The sequence below is a fragment of the Passer montanus genome, unplaced genomic scaffold (assembly GCF_014805655.1).
Source record: "Passer montanus isolate IOZ18808 unplaced genomic scaffold, ASM1480565v1 scaffold19, whole genome shotgun sequence".
Taxonomy (NCBI): domain Eukaryota; kingdom Metazoa; phylum Chordata; class Aves; order Passeriformes; family Passeridae; genus Passer; species Passer montanus.
In genome coordinates, this window is record NW_024366480.1 from 7,703,524 (window position 1) to 7,720,862 (window position 17,339).

At 43.2% G+C, this 17,339-nt stretch overlaps 1 protein-coding gene across 3 annotated transcripts in view; it reads right to left on the reverse strand.

The window, feature by feature from the left end:
• Nucleotides 1-3,785: 3,785 nt before the first annotated feature.
• The window catches only part of SYBU (syntabulin), a 40,387-nt gene continuing 26,833 nt past the window's right edge, over nucleotides 3,786-17,339 (reverse strand). Inside the window, exons 1-6 of one of the 3 annotated variants that reach the window (XM_039706162.1) lie at nucleotides 13,609-14,290; nucleotides 12,626-12,737; nucleotides 10,739-10,841; nucleotides 8,078-8,281; nucleotides 6,970-7,119; nucleotides 3,786-5,835 (exon numbers count right to left, since the gene is read on the reverse strand). In XM_039706162.1, the coding sequence (XP_039562096.1) occupies nucleotides 4,737-5,835; nucleotides 6,970-7,119; nucleotides 8,078-8,281; nucleotides 10,739-10,779 (1,494 nt within the window). In that variant the 5' untranslated portion in view covers nucleotides 10,780-10,841; nucleotides 12,626-12,737; nucleotides 13,609-14,290 and the 3' untranslated portion in view covers nucleotides 3,786-4,736. Of the gene's footprint in view, nucleotides 5,836-6,969; nucleotides 7,120-8,077; nucleotides 8,282-10,738; nucleotides 10,842-12,625; nucleotides 12,738-13,608; nucleotides 14,291-17,339 lie in introns of those variants that run through there. The other 2 variants (XM_039706161.1, XM_039706160.1) reach the window with 2 other exon arrangements.

A 17,339-nucleotide genomic window follows, 5' to 3' on the forward strand; every position in this document is an offset into this window, starting at 1 on the left:
TGTTAAATTTTGAAATATATTTTGAAGCCAACTGCCATGCATGTTTTCTGCACAAGTCTTCTGGCTGGAATAGAACACATTATTTCAAGTGCAGACTTCACTGCAGCAGTATGGCAAGTAAATCTTCTAGTACACACCTCCGAAGTATCTGACAAGGGATGGGAGATGAGAAGGTTTATGAATAAGCTTTAATAACAATCTCTGTCCTTTTAACAGCACTCAAGAAGCAAGGAGGTTACCAGTCACAATTCTTTAACTATTGCTGACACAGGGCAAAGAAACTGGCTATCTACTGCCTCTTTAAAGTGAAATCCGTTGGAAGCTATGTCTCATTTTTTTAAAAAATTAGTGATTACTGTTGCTATTTTTGAGGCAATATAGAATAGATGTAAATCAATACTATTTATTAAAAATAACAACAGGTAAGCGATTTACTAAGTTGCAAATAAAGCCCCTTAAATATGTCATAAAAGCACATTTGATCATTGAGCCTTCGGCCATTTTAAAAACCCTTGAGTTCTGCTACCTTCTGCTTGGGACTCCTCCTGCATTGCTTTTTCCTCCTGCTGTGTACTGCTTTGCTGTTCTTCCTTCTGCCTGCCAAATTTGAGCGCAGCTGCTCTAGAGATTCCTCCCGTCTGCCCTGTGTTGATGTGGTGCCAGTAGGGAGGATGCTGCTTTTGGAGGAAGTCTCTTGAATGGTGATAACCCATGCATCAGTACCAGTTCCATCTTTCTCCTGTGGTCTCTCCTCCTTCCTATATCTTGATTTTTTTTCCTTGATAAATATGAAAACACTTTTGCTAAACTTACTGAGGCTGCTGCTCTGATACTATTTTTTCCATTGGTTTGAGTTTCTTGAAGATCCTGTACACCCCTGTGTGCATTTCTTGTCTTTCCCTTCTATTGCCATATGCTCCTCCTTTTCTCATTCATATTTTAGTTGTTGGCCATGTGGTTTTGGGGTTTTTTTTTTGTTTGTTTTTTTTTTTTCTTTCTTTTTTTCTTGGCTGAAAGCTGGACTTGATTGCTTTCACTGATATTCTTGACTGTGAAGGATTGACCTGCCAGGATGACTGAAAAATCCTTTCCTTGACTGTGCTGTAGTTGTTTGTGCTTGCCAGGTCCTGTGTTCATTTGTCTGAAGGGATTTGGAGTGAAATACTCGGTTATATAGGGTATATGTAAAACAGTGATAAATATGTTTCAGGAGTTTGGGATTAAGAGGGAGTTGATGTGCAGGGAAAGGAAGGAGAAATGTGTAATTACAAGTTGGGAACAGCCTTGCAAGAGGGACACAGGGAAGGGTGAAAAGAGTCAACAAGCAGAAATTGATGCACAGCAAGTTCCACCTCAACATGAGGAAGAACTTCCTTACTTGAGTTGAGTGTGCACTGGAACAGATTGCCCAGAGAGTTTGTAGTCTCCCCACCCCTAAAGGTACTCAAGGAATTCCTGGATGCAATTCTGTACCATGTGCTCCCTGCTTGAGAAGGGAGGTTGGACCAGATGACCAGATGACCAACTGTGGTACCTTCCAACCTGATGCGTTCTGTGATTTTGTGAAGGATAGAGATGACTCTCTAGTGGGAAGGGGGTCAAATGCCTGAGCCTCAACATTTTCAGCAACAGAGATGTTGGGTCCCTCTTAAGATGAATATGAAAGAAGGGCTTTTTAGTCCCTGGATTATAAATAAAATGTGTAGTGGGATTATGAACATGCATCCCTTCTTCATCCCAGGAAGAAGCTGATTTTGTTCCTATGCCCTAAGCCCGAATTCAAGTGTTCGCTATTTTACCTATAGTGTATGAGCTGCATGTCCTCACCTGCATGTTTTGAGAAGTTAAGACTTTCCAGTGGGGTAGGGGAGTGGGTATGAGCAATTTCTAAACTCAGAAAAAAAGATGGGAATTTTTATTGAACTGTTTGGAGGCTGGTGATCCTCCCCTAGTACAGCTCCTAGTACAGCACCAGCGAGATTCAGGTGAGACATGACTAAGACTTAAGTGTAATATTAGAGGGGGAATAAAGCAAAGTTGGTATGTTTGGAACAACAGCTGGCTTATCCTCAATGGATAGTGGAACAAAGACCAAAGTCTGGGACTAGTGCATTATAGTAATTCAGGTGTGGTCTAACAAAGGGTGTCTTGAGCTGTCTATGTCCTTGCAGTGTGGAGGAGGAAAGGTGGAGGCTTTTATCAGGAATGTTGTCGGAATGCTGTCACCTCTCGCTGAGCATAGTAGTTATGAGAGTTGAACATAGAGTCTTATGAGAATTGAACATAACAGTCTTATGAGAGTTGAACTGACTGAAGAATCTTAAGGGCAGAAAGAGCAGAAAGAAACTTTGACATTGCTCTGGTTATGAGATCAGCCTATTGGCATATTAAACGTAAGTGTAGTTTTTTACTGCTTTGTTGCCTCCTCCTGCAAAAACTCCCCACAAAGTCAACAGTGAATGCATCTAGAACTGAAGATCACGTTTTCTTCTAAATTATGGTGCATTTCAGTGTCACTCAAAGATCATTTAAACAATAATGGCTGTGAAAGAAAAATCCAACATTGTAATGAAGTTTGTAACACCAGGTATAAAATACTGCTCTCCTGGCCCAGCACAGACATATTCTGACATTAAGAATACAATTTTCTGTAATCTGTTTCAGTCCCAAGAAGAGATATTCAGGAATTATGAAAGTCCATGGTTGTGTAAAGTTTATATTGATAATATCTCCAACTGGTAATTTTGCCCCTAGCATTCCTATAATGTAAAAGCTATTGAAAGTGATGTTTGAGCAATATGCAGTGCAGCAGTGTCACAAGGGAAGCCAGATGGCTGCAGGCACCCAAGAAGGTAGGAGAACATGGAAGACAAGGTTATGGCAATATGAGCAAGATGCTCTCATGTCCATCTCTGTTAGATGGGGATTATATTTACTTCAAATGATCTGTTAGAGTTCTCTTCCCTAATGTAATGCTTAATGAAGCTTCCAGCATATCTACTGCAAACACAAAATGATTCACCACTCGGGCACCACAGAGACATGAAAAGTTTGCAAGTCACCTCTGTAAGCATCACTATCATCCTGTTGAGTGTTGCAAATGCTCCCCACACATGGCCAATTATACTCATTTGTGAAGTACTCATAACTTCCTTCCCAAAAGCTGCAGAGCAATACATGGCACTGTCAGGCTTCCCTGGATCCTTTCTTCTCCGGGTCACACAAGGAAATACTACACTTATTTTGCTGAAGGGGAAAACAGGAGGCCAGTGAGGTTTAAATGGCCAGAGGTGGGGTTGAAAGCTTGGGTAGAGCCAGACAAACCCCACTGTTTTGCCTGTTGGGTAGCATTGCTGTCCTCTGATCTATCCCCATATCTTGGGTTTTGGATGTGGAGAATTCGTGTTTTGATGGTCACAGTGTGCATGCACACTGAGACCACATGACTGTCAGATGGGTTAAATGCCAGAAAGATTGGTATTCTGGAATTGCAGTGCTGAGGAGTTAAAGGTTTCCAGATGATTGCACTGGGTTAAAGATTAGGTCACTTGCATCTGTGAAGGCAGCGTGAGGCAGCAGAGTGGGCTGTGTGTGCAACTGCAGCCCAGCTGGAGCCTTTAATCAGTGAGTGCTTACACTTGGAACTGGATTCGGGTTTTCTCATTCTAATTCTGATCTCCTGGAACAGTACCTGGTAAAGTACCTCCCCTAGCTCAGCCTGTAGCTGACAGCTCAGCTAGACTGGGGTACTTTTTTATACCTTTCTACAGTAAAACACTCATGCGTTTGACATATCTATCATGCTTTACTGAACTTGTGATTATAAAGGTAATTTACAATAAAGCAATTAAATAAACAATAAGTTAAAACACAATACATTTATACATAGTATTTCCAAGGGCTCAAAAGACTATCGGGTTCCAATACATAAAGACTTTAAAACAACATTAAGAATCAAAGTGTATCCACGCCTATACTTATCATTGTAACAAGTGTTAAGACTCCCAGCGATGTACATTTTTGGTTACAGTCCCTGTATACGCACAAGACCAGTGAAATGCTCAAGCAATTGCACAATTGAGAAGAGCACTACAAGAGACAGGCACAAACGATGTGCTGGAAGCTGCCTGGGGAATACGGGTTTTACCTCTAAATTGAATTGACACTTGGGACAACAAATGGAAAGCGCTAGCATGCTTTCTGGAGCACAGGTGTGATACCCTAAGGGAAGGTTAGTGCTGTCTAGAGAAATACCCCACCCTTCTCCAGACACTTGTTCCCTTGTGCATCTCACACTACCCTTGAGCCAGTGCAAAGCCAGTGCTTGTTCATTTGCTCAGTGAACCATCCAGAGAGAGTGACTGAGCTTAATCCTAGCTCAGCAGTGGAACATGAAAGAGCACTAGGCTTGAATTCCTATTTCTCTGGTTATGTTCACTGTGCAGATGTGCTGGCACCAGAAAGCTACCAACACAGGGGAGGGACATGATGCCTGGGAGCAGGAGGACTATTTCTGTAAGCAGCAGTACTGTTAAAAACATCTTGTGGAAGTATGATATTCAGCTTATTTTTTTTATTTTGAAACAAGGAACATGTTTTTAACTGATTTATAGTGCAAATCAAATAGTCAAAAGCAAATTATGGACTCTGCCAGAATATACAGTAAACTTTTATGATCCATCTCAACCCTCTTTCTCTCTGCCTCAGCCAGTTGGTGCCCAGGGACAGAGTAGACTTTAGGTTTTGATATTGAAGGGTGTTCGGCGTAAAGAGTGCAGGGCCACCAGGCAGCAACCACGAAGCAATGCTCCAATATTGTAAATAGGATCTGTTCCTCCTCTCTGAGTACTCAAAGCCCACACAATAGTTGGTACAACAGGGGCTGCTACAGCCAGAAGATCCCCAAGGAGACTGCTGCTCCAGTATCTCCTCATTATTCCTGTATTACCATACTCAAAGGCTTCATCATCATGAGGTTCTGTAAAATCAAGTTCTTTCATGAAACGGTTTTCATTAACTCTGTGCTCCACCTTCCTGCATGGAGACTCCATAGGAGACAAAAGGATGGCAGAATTGGGATCACTTGGAGTTAAGTCCACTAAGATACCAGAATCACTGAAGCTTCCAAGAGAAAATTCACCCAGTTCCTTCAGTGAAGAAGGTGGGCTTAGAGGACTGGTGTCTTGAGCTCTGAAGATGTTTTGAATGAGCTGCTCCACATCCAAGCTATATGGCACCACGTCAGTCTGGATGGCCTGTTCCACCATCATGTTGCTTTTTTCTTTTTCCTGGCAATAAGTTAGTTTTCCATCCAGAATGATTTCAAGCATCTCTTCATTTACAGCAGCACTGAATGGAGCTGGATCACTCAACTCAGAGGTTGTGGTGGGCAGACTCTCTCCAGATGAGTCAGTCCCATTAGCTCTGTCCTCACCAAGAAGCAGATCACTGTCTGCCACCTCCTCCAGACCTTGGTCCTCTGTGATGGGGCTGTCTGGCAGGGTGGCACACAATGATAACAGCTTCCCCTCTGAGTCGCTCGTGTACTCCAGGCACTGCTCATCCCTCACAGAGTGATTCTGAGCCATCTCCATGCTCTGCAGCAAAGATTCCAGTTTCTTGTTTTGAATGTTTATATCTGTGAAGTATTTCTGAATTTTTTTATCTTTCTCAGCCAAGCTGTTTTTCATGCTTTCAATAACCTGCTTGAGTTGTTTAATTTCGCTTCTTGCTTCCTTTAAGGCCAGTTCTGCCTCCACACGATTGCATTCTTCCTCAATCCAGTCTTCCCTCATCCGTCCCAGCTGAGCTTTAAGCTCTTCTATTTCTGTTTCCCTGTAGCAAAATAAAAATGATGTAACATTCTGCTGACTGCTCAGTTAAAATCAACATGAGGCCTCCCACCACACAGTGATGGCTCTGCTGCTGAGATGCTCCAAGAAGGAAGCAAATTTCTCCAGGTACCATTTGTGACCACCTCTGAGAGAGCCAAGATATGCCAGCTGATGACTAATGGGAGTCACTGACCTCCCCACAAAACCAGCAGCCTTATGGGCTGTGCCATGATCCTGGGCAATCTGAGGCACAAGTGGTGACCTCTAGGTCACATCTAACCAACTGTAGTGCTTAAAATCTCCCCTACTGCCTCACCCTGGAGCAAATAGGAAACAGCTGCCTGGATGCATCCCTAGTGCCTGCCAGCAGCTTGTCACATACAGCCAGAGCCAATGCTGGCCTCGGACAGCCAGGGAGCTCAGGTCTGCAGGCACATGGGGAGCAAGTGGAGGACAGGGGACTCCTATGTCAGTTCCAGGCCTTGCTGATGCAGAGCAAGCGCACAGGGTCCCTGGAACTCTGTCTTGGGCTCAATTCAAACAGCCCTTTGTGCCCCCTTGGGCTGTCTGTGCTGGAGAGCCAGCTCTCAGAGTGCAGTTTTAGTAAGAGACATCTGCTGCTGCGTAATGCATGTTATCACTTCTTTGCTCAGCATCCACACAAAGGGCTATTGTGAAAAACTCAGTATGTAAGTGACAAAAACACAAATAGGCACAGTGGTTTGGGTATGAATTTCTTTCACTGGGGAAAAGGGGGACATTTGCAGTTCTACTTCACTGAGAGAGGTAGAACAGGACACTAAGGTAATACATGCTGGCAGGTAGAAACTGTTCTATGTATAAAAGGTCTCAATGTAAATCAGACTTGTAAAAAGTTGTCCTTTAAAAGTATTTTACTGTGAAAGTTCCAAGAAGGAAAAAGCGACAACTATATTTCTAAATAAATTCATTGTTTTGCATCCCCTTAGTACACTCTGAAACCTGAAATACTGAAAACAACATAACCAGACTAATCGTATTTCAAATTTCTTAATGGAAACTTCATTGATCAAGAAATGAGTAAAAACACTCAAGATTCCCACTCCTAAATGTTCCCAAATAAATCTTTCTGACTGATTTCTAAAGTGAGGTTTACCTTTCTTTGAGCTTGCTTTCAGATTCCTTCAGCTTGGTTTTCAAATGTCGTACTGCCACTTCTTTCTGCTGCAGAGGAGTCAAATACTGCTCTGGATTTTGTGTCTTAATACTGTGATTGTCACTACAAGAATTGTATCTCCCTGATCGCCTGAAAAAATGCAAAACAAACCATCACATAACATTACTCTTACAGTTCTTAAGTCCTGGCAGAATGAAAAACATCCCATTGACTGAAAAATGCAAAACTTGACTCAGCTGGGGCTCCTCAGTGTCCACACAAGTTACTTCACCTTGCAAACCAAAGTACTTGAGGAAACATATGATTTGTAGCTACAGTGCAAGATTTACTATTTATTGTACTTGGCTTCAGTGTCATTACATCAAATGAGGCTTTTAACTTTATTTTTACTTTAAAACACCTGGACATCCCCTCACCCCAAACAGGTGGTGTGCCCAAGAACAGGCAGGGCAAGGGTATTCACCTACAGCCAGCCAGGGAATGCAGCCCAAGGACTAAGTTCAGCTCCACCCAGGATCTATAAAGCTGAGCACACTGACATTTACACTCATCCTGTCTAGCTCTGGGTGTGTATCTTACATGCGTGGCTGCTCAGTTGTCTGGGACAGAGGGCAACAGTAGCAGCAGGGTGGCCATTTCTTCTCTGCAACATTTGTCACATGCTCTGGCAGGTATCTGTGTTCTTTCCTATACAGGAAATTGCTCTCCTTAGGGAGGTGTCTAAGGCTAGGCAGGGTGAATTTTCGCCCAAGTGTATCATGTTTCCTACACTACCCCACCCAATTCTCTTTGAAGTGAAACCAGTAAATCCTCATGAGAACTGATGGCATGAAATAGCCTGCCTTGGAGTGAAAACCAAATGCAAAGGACTCTGACTTAAAGTAAACTTGAATTTTACAGTGCTGAAACAATAAAGCTTTTACATGGTATGGAGAACCTTGCTGACTGTTAAGTTACCTATATGAAGCATCATAACTATGGTGAGGAGCAAGATGACCTGCATGGCAACTCCTACAGCTCATCCCACACTACAGTGCAGAGAGACTGTCAATGTACCCAACACGAGGAGGCTGAAACACAGACTTGCCTCATCACTGGACTGCTGTCACTTCCTTTGTATGAGCCTGAGTTGCTGCTGCTGGCTGAAGAAGCCCTGTAATTCTGATGGATGTTAGCAGGACTCAGATGGTTTTTGCACAGTGTTGATGAAGCATCCTTTCCATGTGAAGCAGGTGGACTGGCTCCAGACTTGTAGGATAAGGATCCATTATTCCGACCATAAGGACCACGACTGGAGAAGAACCAATACAGTGAAAGCATTATTCTCATCACACAATCCATTATATGTCTTATTTTACACACAAAGTTTCCTAAACAATAAACCAGAGAGATAACTTTGAGTGGCTGGAAAGAAATGAAGTTCTGACATGATCAGGCACTGCATGTTCTTCCACTGGCAGGGGGCTCTCAGTCTGAATTACGTGTTCTAAGGAAATCTCAGCCATTTTACATCTCTCTGTGGACAGCACAGTTCCCAGTGACTGCACCAGATCATCCACGTTCCCTGAATCTTGGACTCTGTTAAGTAAGGAGAGGCTTGTGGTCTGGACTAATGCCAAAAGAACCACACTCCAGCTCTCCCTGGCCAGGCCTGCAGAGTGGTGCCTGTGCATGGAGGGTTGCTGTAAGACTGCTTTCATGCTCCTCGGCAAGTAGCCTGAGGAATCACAGTGTGCAATGAAAACAGATTTTGTTTGGACCACTCTTCTTTTCTGCCTTTGGCATACTGGGTGCTTCATCTGTCATGGTCAGCTATTCATTCACTTCGATATAGTTTGAGCCCCATGGAGAACAGGCTGAAATAGTATTAAAAGAGACAAAGGAAAGCACCGTATTTTCTTTTTTTCTTCCAGTTTTTATCATACATATTTACCTTTCTCTTTCTGTTCTTTATTAAAGAATCTGTTAACTGTGTGTGCTTGAAGGCAATTGGTATCCTCCCTGCCTGACAGCTGCCCAAGGGCTGGAGTGCTCTGAGGCCAGCTTCCCGGGATGTGTCCCTTTCCTGCTCACTTGGTTTGTCAGCCTACACTACTACACTGCTACCTTGACTCTTCCATTGAAGTTGTTCTTCTAAATGGTAATGAAAGGGCAGGTTTAAAAAAATAACATAAAGAAATCCAAACAAAAAATACCATAAAAAGGCAAACCCAGCCAGCAAAAGAGAAGGCTTGAATATAAAAAATCAAATACCACAGAATTATGAAGCAACATCTCTTCTTTAAATTGTTTCACTTGGTTTTTTCCCTTCTCAGCAAATGGAACAGTTTATAAGGAACAGATGGTTGAGTGGCTGCTGTGAACCTTCATCACATTGCTGTGGTTTGAGTGATTTTGTAATTATTTTACAATGAAGTACAGGACTGTGGTTTGTGACAACACTGAAGTGTTTCATAGCAAGAACAGTTAAAAAAGAACATATTGCAAAGGAGATATCTCTTTCCACTTCATACAGTGTATCATCAAATCTGGTGTGTGGCAGAACTTGCAGAGACTGTGCTTAACATAGCAGGGCATCTGAAGGAGCCTTATTACAGAGGACTTCTGTCCAATACAGGATGTCAGTATGCTCTAGTTTAAACTTAACTTAAAATGTCCAGTACTGTATGAAATGACACAGAATCTTACTGAAATTAAGGTGATTTTAGGGCTTCATATTATACTTAGTACAATTTTTTCCCACAGCCAGTAACTTTACTTGTTGAATGTAATCTAGAGGGAACTCAAGTAGTGTTTATTTTTCTAACATTTTTTCCCACAGCCAGTAACTTTACTTGTTGAATGTAATCAAGTAGTGTTTATTTTTCTAAGAGCCTCATGATACAGATAGGAAAGTGCTCTCAAAGCCCCATTCTGACAGCCTCAGTGTGCCGGGGCACATCGTGACCCTCATGACTCTGGTGTGACTCAGGCACACGGATACCCTGCTGCTGTCCAGCCTGCCTGCCAGCTCTTCCACCACAGGCAGGAAACCTGTCCTGTCCCTGGGAACTCCTTCCTCCTGCTCCACAAAATGTAACCAGCAGGGATTGCGTGGGCAGAACACAACGTGCGCTGCTCCATCCCAATGCCCCTGTGTTCTCAAGCTGCCTGAATTGGCAATTCACAGATGACAGGGAGAAATCTTACAGAAATCATTCATGAAAGGGTCACTTAGACAGATGAGTATGATATCATTTTTTTAAAAAACCCTGCCTATAGGCTGGGCAAGGGTATTTCATAAAAAAAAAAAAAAATCCAACATCCAAGGCAATACTGTCTGCTTCTTACAACAACAAAAGAAAGATCATGATCTGGAAAGGTGCAAGCTCAGCTGGCAATTTATGACAGAGATAAAACAAATTGTTAAGACCAAAAGGTTTAGGTAAACTGGTTAGAAATACTTCTGTTAACTAACACACCCAGCTCTCTCTCCACTCCAGCCAATGCCTTTTCTGCCTTACCTGATTCTATTTCTCACACTTGCAATGAATAAACAAAAAAAAAAACCCAATACCTGGCTGATCTGGTATACTCACAATTTTTGGGCATTGAATACAGCATTTTTTTCTTTCTTATATTGCAGTGCTGTGTGCACCAGTGTGCTACCCAAGAGCCAAGTGTTAACCTGATTGTTTTAAAATGCAAGACCTTACACAGTAGTCTATCTTTGCATTAGCCATATTCAGGAAAATATTGCTTTGCTTACTTGCGAGAAAAAGAAGATCTCTTGCTTCCAGCAGCCGACATATGGACTTCAGGTGCTGAAATACTGCCCGTGCTGCTTGAAGAGCTAAAATCGGCTTCACTGCCTGGAAAGGAAAAGGAAAGAGTGAAAACATGATGGAAATTATAACTCAAAGATTGTTTTCAAAATAACAGTGAATCACAAGCATCCTTCCTTTGTCTGTTCTGGGTGAATTTCAGAAGTTGCTTGGATTTTCAAACATCCCTGGGGACAGGAGCTGGGTTTGTTCCAGATTTTCCACATTTCTTCATAACTGGCACTTCAGCAAGAGCAGAAAAAAGCTATTTGGACATAAAACCCTCACACTACAGAAGCCATTTTAGGTCTCAGACAGGAACACTTGTTGTGACAACCTGTTTGCTCTCTCACAGACATCGACAGACGAATGAGGCTGCTCACGTGGCTCCTTCAGGAGCACAGTGATTAGGAACACACCACTGTAACTGGGTATTTCTTATGCTTTAAACCATGCAGAAACACTGCTCACTGCTTCTGTTTTGTTTTCTCAGATAACATAAATGTACATATATGTAGGTATAAATCTGTACAGGCTAATGGTATATCTATATATTTATCTACACATGTATGGAGATTTTCATATAGTACAGAAGCATAGTGAGGCAGTTCTAATAACCTTCAAATAATCCAGTAATCACATGTAGGTCTCAGGTGCTTCTCAGGTACCAAGTCATCTGATTACTGATTTTCTACGGATCACACCTTTTATTTCACAAGCTCTGGCATATACAAGGAAAACTGCTTTCATTTTGCTAAGGTAGATAGATGTACTAAGAAAGTCCGGAAGAAAAACACACCAAAGAAAACACACCAAAGCTGTATTTTTTTTTCCAATCTTTCAGTCTAATGGGAAACATTCTATGCCATACGCAGGTCTCATGCTGTTGAGCCACAGTAATGATTGGTGACTTTAGCTGAGGGTATGCAAATAACTCTCCAACATCCTTTAAGCAGCTGACCAAGCACAGCAATTCTCACTTGGGAATTTCTGGATGTCATCCCATGGATAGACATCCCCAAGCCAGCAGCTGCAAACTTGCCATTTTTGCTATCTTTTCCACACAGGAGAGATGCAGCTGGAGCCACCATCATCTGTTGCAGCTAGACCTTCTAGTCCTCAATCTCTCTTAAATTCTACACAGAGCTGATGGTGAAAGGTGCATCTTTCACCCTGAACACCTGAGACTGGGAAAAGGCTTTGTCAGAGCCTGGCTTCACAGCCTTAAAGAGGCTGAGACAGCCAGTAACCATTCTTACCATAGGGCAACACTTAACAACTGGCCTTAGGATAAAGTGTGAATGGATTTAACCCAGTACTTTCTCTGCCTCATGACATCTGAGATCAGCCTCTATTTCTCTGTGTCTCTGCATCAGCCCATCCCAGGATATTCCTCAGCCCAATTTCCAAGTACTCAGATACAAAGTTTAGCTCTTCAAAAGGGGATCCCAGGGACCCAGTTCTTGCACCTCTAACCAGCTCCATACCCAGTACAATGCTCCTGATAATCAGACCCAAGCCAACACACCCATAACCAGATCAGAGCTGTGTGCAAATTTGCAAGGGGAGGAAGGAAAGCAGCAAAGCCACTTGGTTTCACAGAGTATTTATATCATGTTTACAGATGTAAATGTGAGTGACCCTCTCCTTGGGAAGCAAAATTATCATGGGACATGACATTCCAAGAAGCAACAGAGTTTTCCTGATAAACAAAATATCGCCATCTACAAGACTAACGTACACTCCAAATAATCTCTTGGTATCACATTATACCTAAAACTACTTTTCTAAACAAGACCCAAACAGGTAAACATGTCACACAGATGCCATACCTCTGGTGTTCCAGTCCCCAAAACATTCCTGTGCTTGCAGGACACCAGCAGCTTTCCCAAGGCAAGTCCTGGCTGTGGCACAGAGAGCAGGAGCCCTAGCCAAGGTTCATCTCTGGGTAAGCAGATCACATCATAATCAGATCTTGCTATCGAAAGCATTGCCGAGTAGCAAGGCTTAACAACCGCCTCTCCCTGACCTGCCTGGCTTGCAGCACCAAGAGCTGCAGGGCTGGGCACTGCTGGTAAGAGCCAACAGAGCCTGAAAACAGAACCACACCATCAGCAGAGCTTTCTGAAAGACTGAACTGCATCTGAGACCAGGAACTGTGTCTGCAAAGCATGAACTTACCTTTCTGGCCCCAGTTCTAATAACAGCTACACACAAGCTTAACACTTCACAGAGGAGACTACTTATGTTTAAAATTAGGCATGTGGCTATTTATAGGATCTTTGAGAACATTTTATAAGTTAAAGGGGTCACTGCTAGTAATGGTTCCAAGTGTACAAATGATGTTCAAGTCAATTTTGTCTGTAGCAGAGCTTGACAGCAATGTTATTAGGAGACTAAAAAACATCTTTTCCCATTTGGTAGACATCTCTGAGCAAAATAACATGGCATCTATCCATAAAATATCCATTGCAACATATTCTCCTGGGTAGGCGTGACTTCTCTCTTACAAATATCTAACAAAACATGAAACTCTCTGTCTAGCAGCAGTTCAGGCAAGAGCTGAACACGGTTTCTTGTTCTCCTAATGCCATTCTCCAGGCTGACAGCTTCCAAAGGATGACTTCTTGATTATTTTTGTCACTGTGACTACGTAATGGCAAAACCTCACATATGTAAGCTCCAGAACAGCCCATTAATTTAGTGCTAACAATGAAAGAGACTGACATTTCTCAACCCCACAAACCTTTGTCCTAAATGGCCGTAACACTTGTTTAGTTCCAATCAGAGACTTTTCACTTAAAATGACTTTTACCCCTTCCTGCAAAAGATGCTACACGTTGAGTCACCAGCTCCAGCAGTCTGTCATTCGGAGTTCACTGATTCATGTTCTTCCAGGCTGCAGCCCTCAGTGTCCCAGCCCATGGAGACAGCCCGGTGTCCCTGCCGGGCATCCCGTGCTCCGGCCTCCCCCGCCCGGCAGCGGGCTGCGAGCAGCACGCCCACGCTACGGGAGCAGAGCTCTGCCCTGCTCTGAGCAATGGGAGGAACGGCACAGGGATGGCCAACCAAGCACCGTCACATTTTCCAGGGTTGCTCTTTGCTGGGTGTGGGTATCTGAGAAGCAAGAGAGCAATCCTGCAGAGCCCAGCGCTCTTTACCGCCCGGTGGGCTGCGGCACCGAGCCGAGAGCGCTCTGCAGGCAGCATCGCGCTCTGCGCTGCCTTTTCGCCTCCTTGCTGCCCTGACAGCACCGCGACAGCCACCGGGCTCGGCTGACACCGAGGGAGGAGCAGGGAGCCCGTGCCAGCTGCGGGGCTGCCGCTGACAGCTCCGCCCGGGCAGGGGCGCACAGGGAGCCCGCGGTCCGCACGCCTGTGGCGCCTGCCACCGCTGCTCGGGGGCTCCCGCTCTCCTGTCGCACACGGGAATCGGCTGGGAGACCCTTACGAACGTCTCAAGGGCAGGCTTCCCATCCTGCATCTGCTGCAGGGGGAGATTTGGGGGCGGGATTGAGGAGCGGGAGAAGGAGCCGCCTGTGCGCGGGCCGCTACGCCTCCGGCTGGCACGGCCGCGTGTTTATCCCAGCGGCGCAGGGCACAGCCTCACCTTCAACTGCGTCCTCTGCCCCGCCCCGGCCACAGGGCAAGCACAACAGCGCTACAGCTCCCTCTTATAAAGGGTTTTACCCCTTCCTGCAAAAGATGCTACACGTTGAGTCACCAGCTTCAGCAGTATGTCACTTGGAGTTCATACATATACATATACATATACATATACATATACATATACATATACATATACATATACATATACATATACATATACATATACATATACATATACTCATGTTTATGGAGTCAAAAGATATATTTCATACATCAGAAACGACCTAGGAAAGAAAACCACACTGCTCACATGCACTGAAAAGTGTAAAAAAACCCCAAAATAACAACAAAAAAGCTGCAGAGAAGCAATGAAATCTTGCTTTAACATTTCAGGCTTTTCTTCAAATAACACCCTTTAAAATGGCATTCAGAAATGACCTAGGAAAGAAAACCACACTGCTCACATGCACTGAAAAGTGTAAAAAAACCCCAAAACAACAACAACAACGACAAAGCTGCAGAGAAGCAATGAAATCTTGCTTTAACATTTCAGGCTTTTCTTCAAATAACACCCTTTAAAATGGCGTATCTTTATATGTATATCAGTCTTGAAATAGGTTTTGCATATAGCCAGTAAAATAGAGCTGTAAAAAAAAAACAAAAAAAAAAAACAAAAAAAAAAAACAAAAAAAAAAAACAAAAAAAAAAAACAAAAAAAAAAAACAACAACAAAACCCCCCAGTGCTGACAGAAACAGCTTGTCCTCAAATTGTGAAGTGTTTAAATTTGCTGAGCTTTCTTGCCTTCAAAAACACTTTGTGATACAGCAAAATGACCAAAATATGCATACATATTAACCACTTTGGTGCAGTTACTTGAGGAATAAGTGGCATGCTGTCTCTCTAGATAGCTTGATTTTGAGACGCCCAGAGCTTGGGCCTGACTGTGTGGAAAAATATCCAGCAAGGTCACTAGAAGCAGCCACAAAAGTAGAGAGAATTCAGCTGTAATGTCCACTAATGAAAGGACCTGTATTTTTAAGAGATTTGGCTCAATTTATCTTGAGAGCTTTAATTCCCAGCTACATCTCTAGCTCCAATATTTAATAGCATAAGCAGTATATTTCCAGGAAGCACTAATGCTGCTTTTATTTTTCTATTTCATATGGGGTTGTTCCTGCAAGATTTTGTACACCACAAACGACCTAGGAAAGAAAACCACACTGTTTACATGCACGGACAAATGTAAAAAAAAAAATGCAAAGAAGCAATGAAATTTTGCTTTAATATTTCAGCCTTTTCTTCAGATAACACCCTTAAAAATAACCCATTTTGAAGCAAAGTCTCCTAGTGGGAAATGTGCTGAATTCAAAGTGTAAAGACCTTAGACGACAGTGGGTTTTGGTGCCAGTCCCTGGCTTTTGACTTATTATTTATTTGACTTAGGATTATTGTATGGGAGACTCCTATTTTGGACTTAACTATTACATTTCTCACTGAACAGCAACTGGGTAAAAGCAGATGTAACCTTGAGAGCAAGGAACAGGTCACAGCTTTCCCCCATGTGGACTGCTGTAATCTTTAGGTGACAAAAGCTGCTCTCACATGCTCTGCCTCTGCTGGTGTCACTCTCTCCACTACAATGAGAGGGGAGGAAGCTGAGGGTGCCCAGTACATTGCACTGGTTCAGGAACTCTTAGGATTAGTGTAGAATTGGGCTACTTTGGTCTAAAAAGGGCACTGGACTCAGATCTTTTCCTCAAACTCTAACTGCTCAGATGTGACACAGCACAGACTGGTAGCACTAGCACTGCCCATATTTTAGAGGAATGAAACCTGCTGGGTGCCTGCACTCACAAAGGTGGTCTGGCTCTGGGATGGAGGTTCACAGTGAATCCAAGGCATGCATGTGGGCACAGCCAGGACTACAGGCAAGTGACTAAGTCTGGGAGACGGGCCCTTCTCCCTGGCATCTCCTGTGGGCACATCTGGCATTCTCTCTGCTGTGAATCTTGGATTTTAGTACTGAATCACCCCTCCGGTTTTATACGAGGTTTAGTCATTGAACTCACATTTGTGAGTTGTGCTCCACAAATAATGGCAAGAAACTGGGTACAGCAATGTCTGGCGTCCTCAATCCTAAGGCAACAGGCATCCCTTCCCTATCCCACTGCACTAGCCAATGGATGAAGCCATCACTCCCACTCTTTGGTGGACATCCACCCAACTGCTCAACAGTGCTCCCTCAGCAGACAGGTCCATGGTCACACTTCAGTTGAGCGCTTGGCCCAGTGACAGCTGGCATCTTGGGCAGCTGGCAGAGATGCAGTCAGAGGGGATGTAGAGAAAAACTTTGGGTGTGTGTCTCCATAAATTGTTCAAATGCGTTGGGCAAGAAGACTTGCAGCTCAAAACCAGACAGACTTTTGGGAAGGACTGCAACACAGATCTTGCTTCCCTGTGTTTGGATCAAAATGCAATTTTACAAATTATTATTTATCTTGATTTTGGCTCATTTTTCTTGCTTATTTTTTTACTTTGAAAGAAGGATTGTTATCAAATAATTAATCTCATTAAGCAGTTTTCTGATCTAAGTACTATAGTTTTAGTAGTAATCTGAACCACACTAATGCAAATTATAAGCATTGCAGATCTCAACATGAATACATAATGTGACTTATGTATTCTGTGAAGCCACAATCAATCAAGCTCTTCTCTCAAAACACAGTCACTACAAAATAATTACTGACATTGGCTGAGAGCCATCATGCATATTCTGCATATCACTATGATCTGGGCTTGTGTTTTTCTTAATTGTTTCTAATTCACTGATTTGTAGAGAAGCCAAAAGTGGATGTTGGAACAGACAAAGAGCATTACAAGTTGGAGTTTTTTGCTGTTATATGTATTGTTAAGGCTATTTTTCATACAGAAGTCAG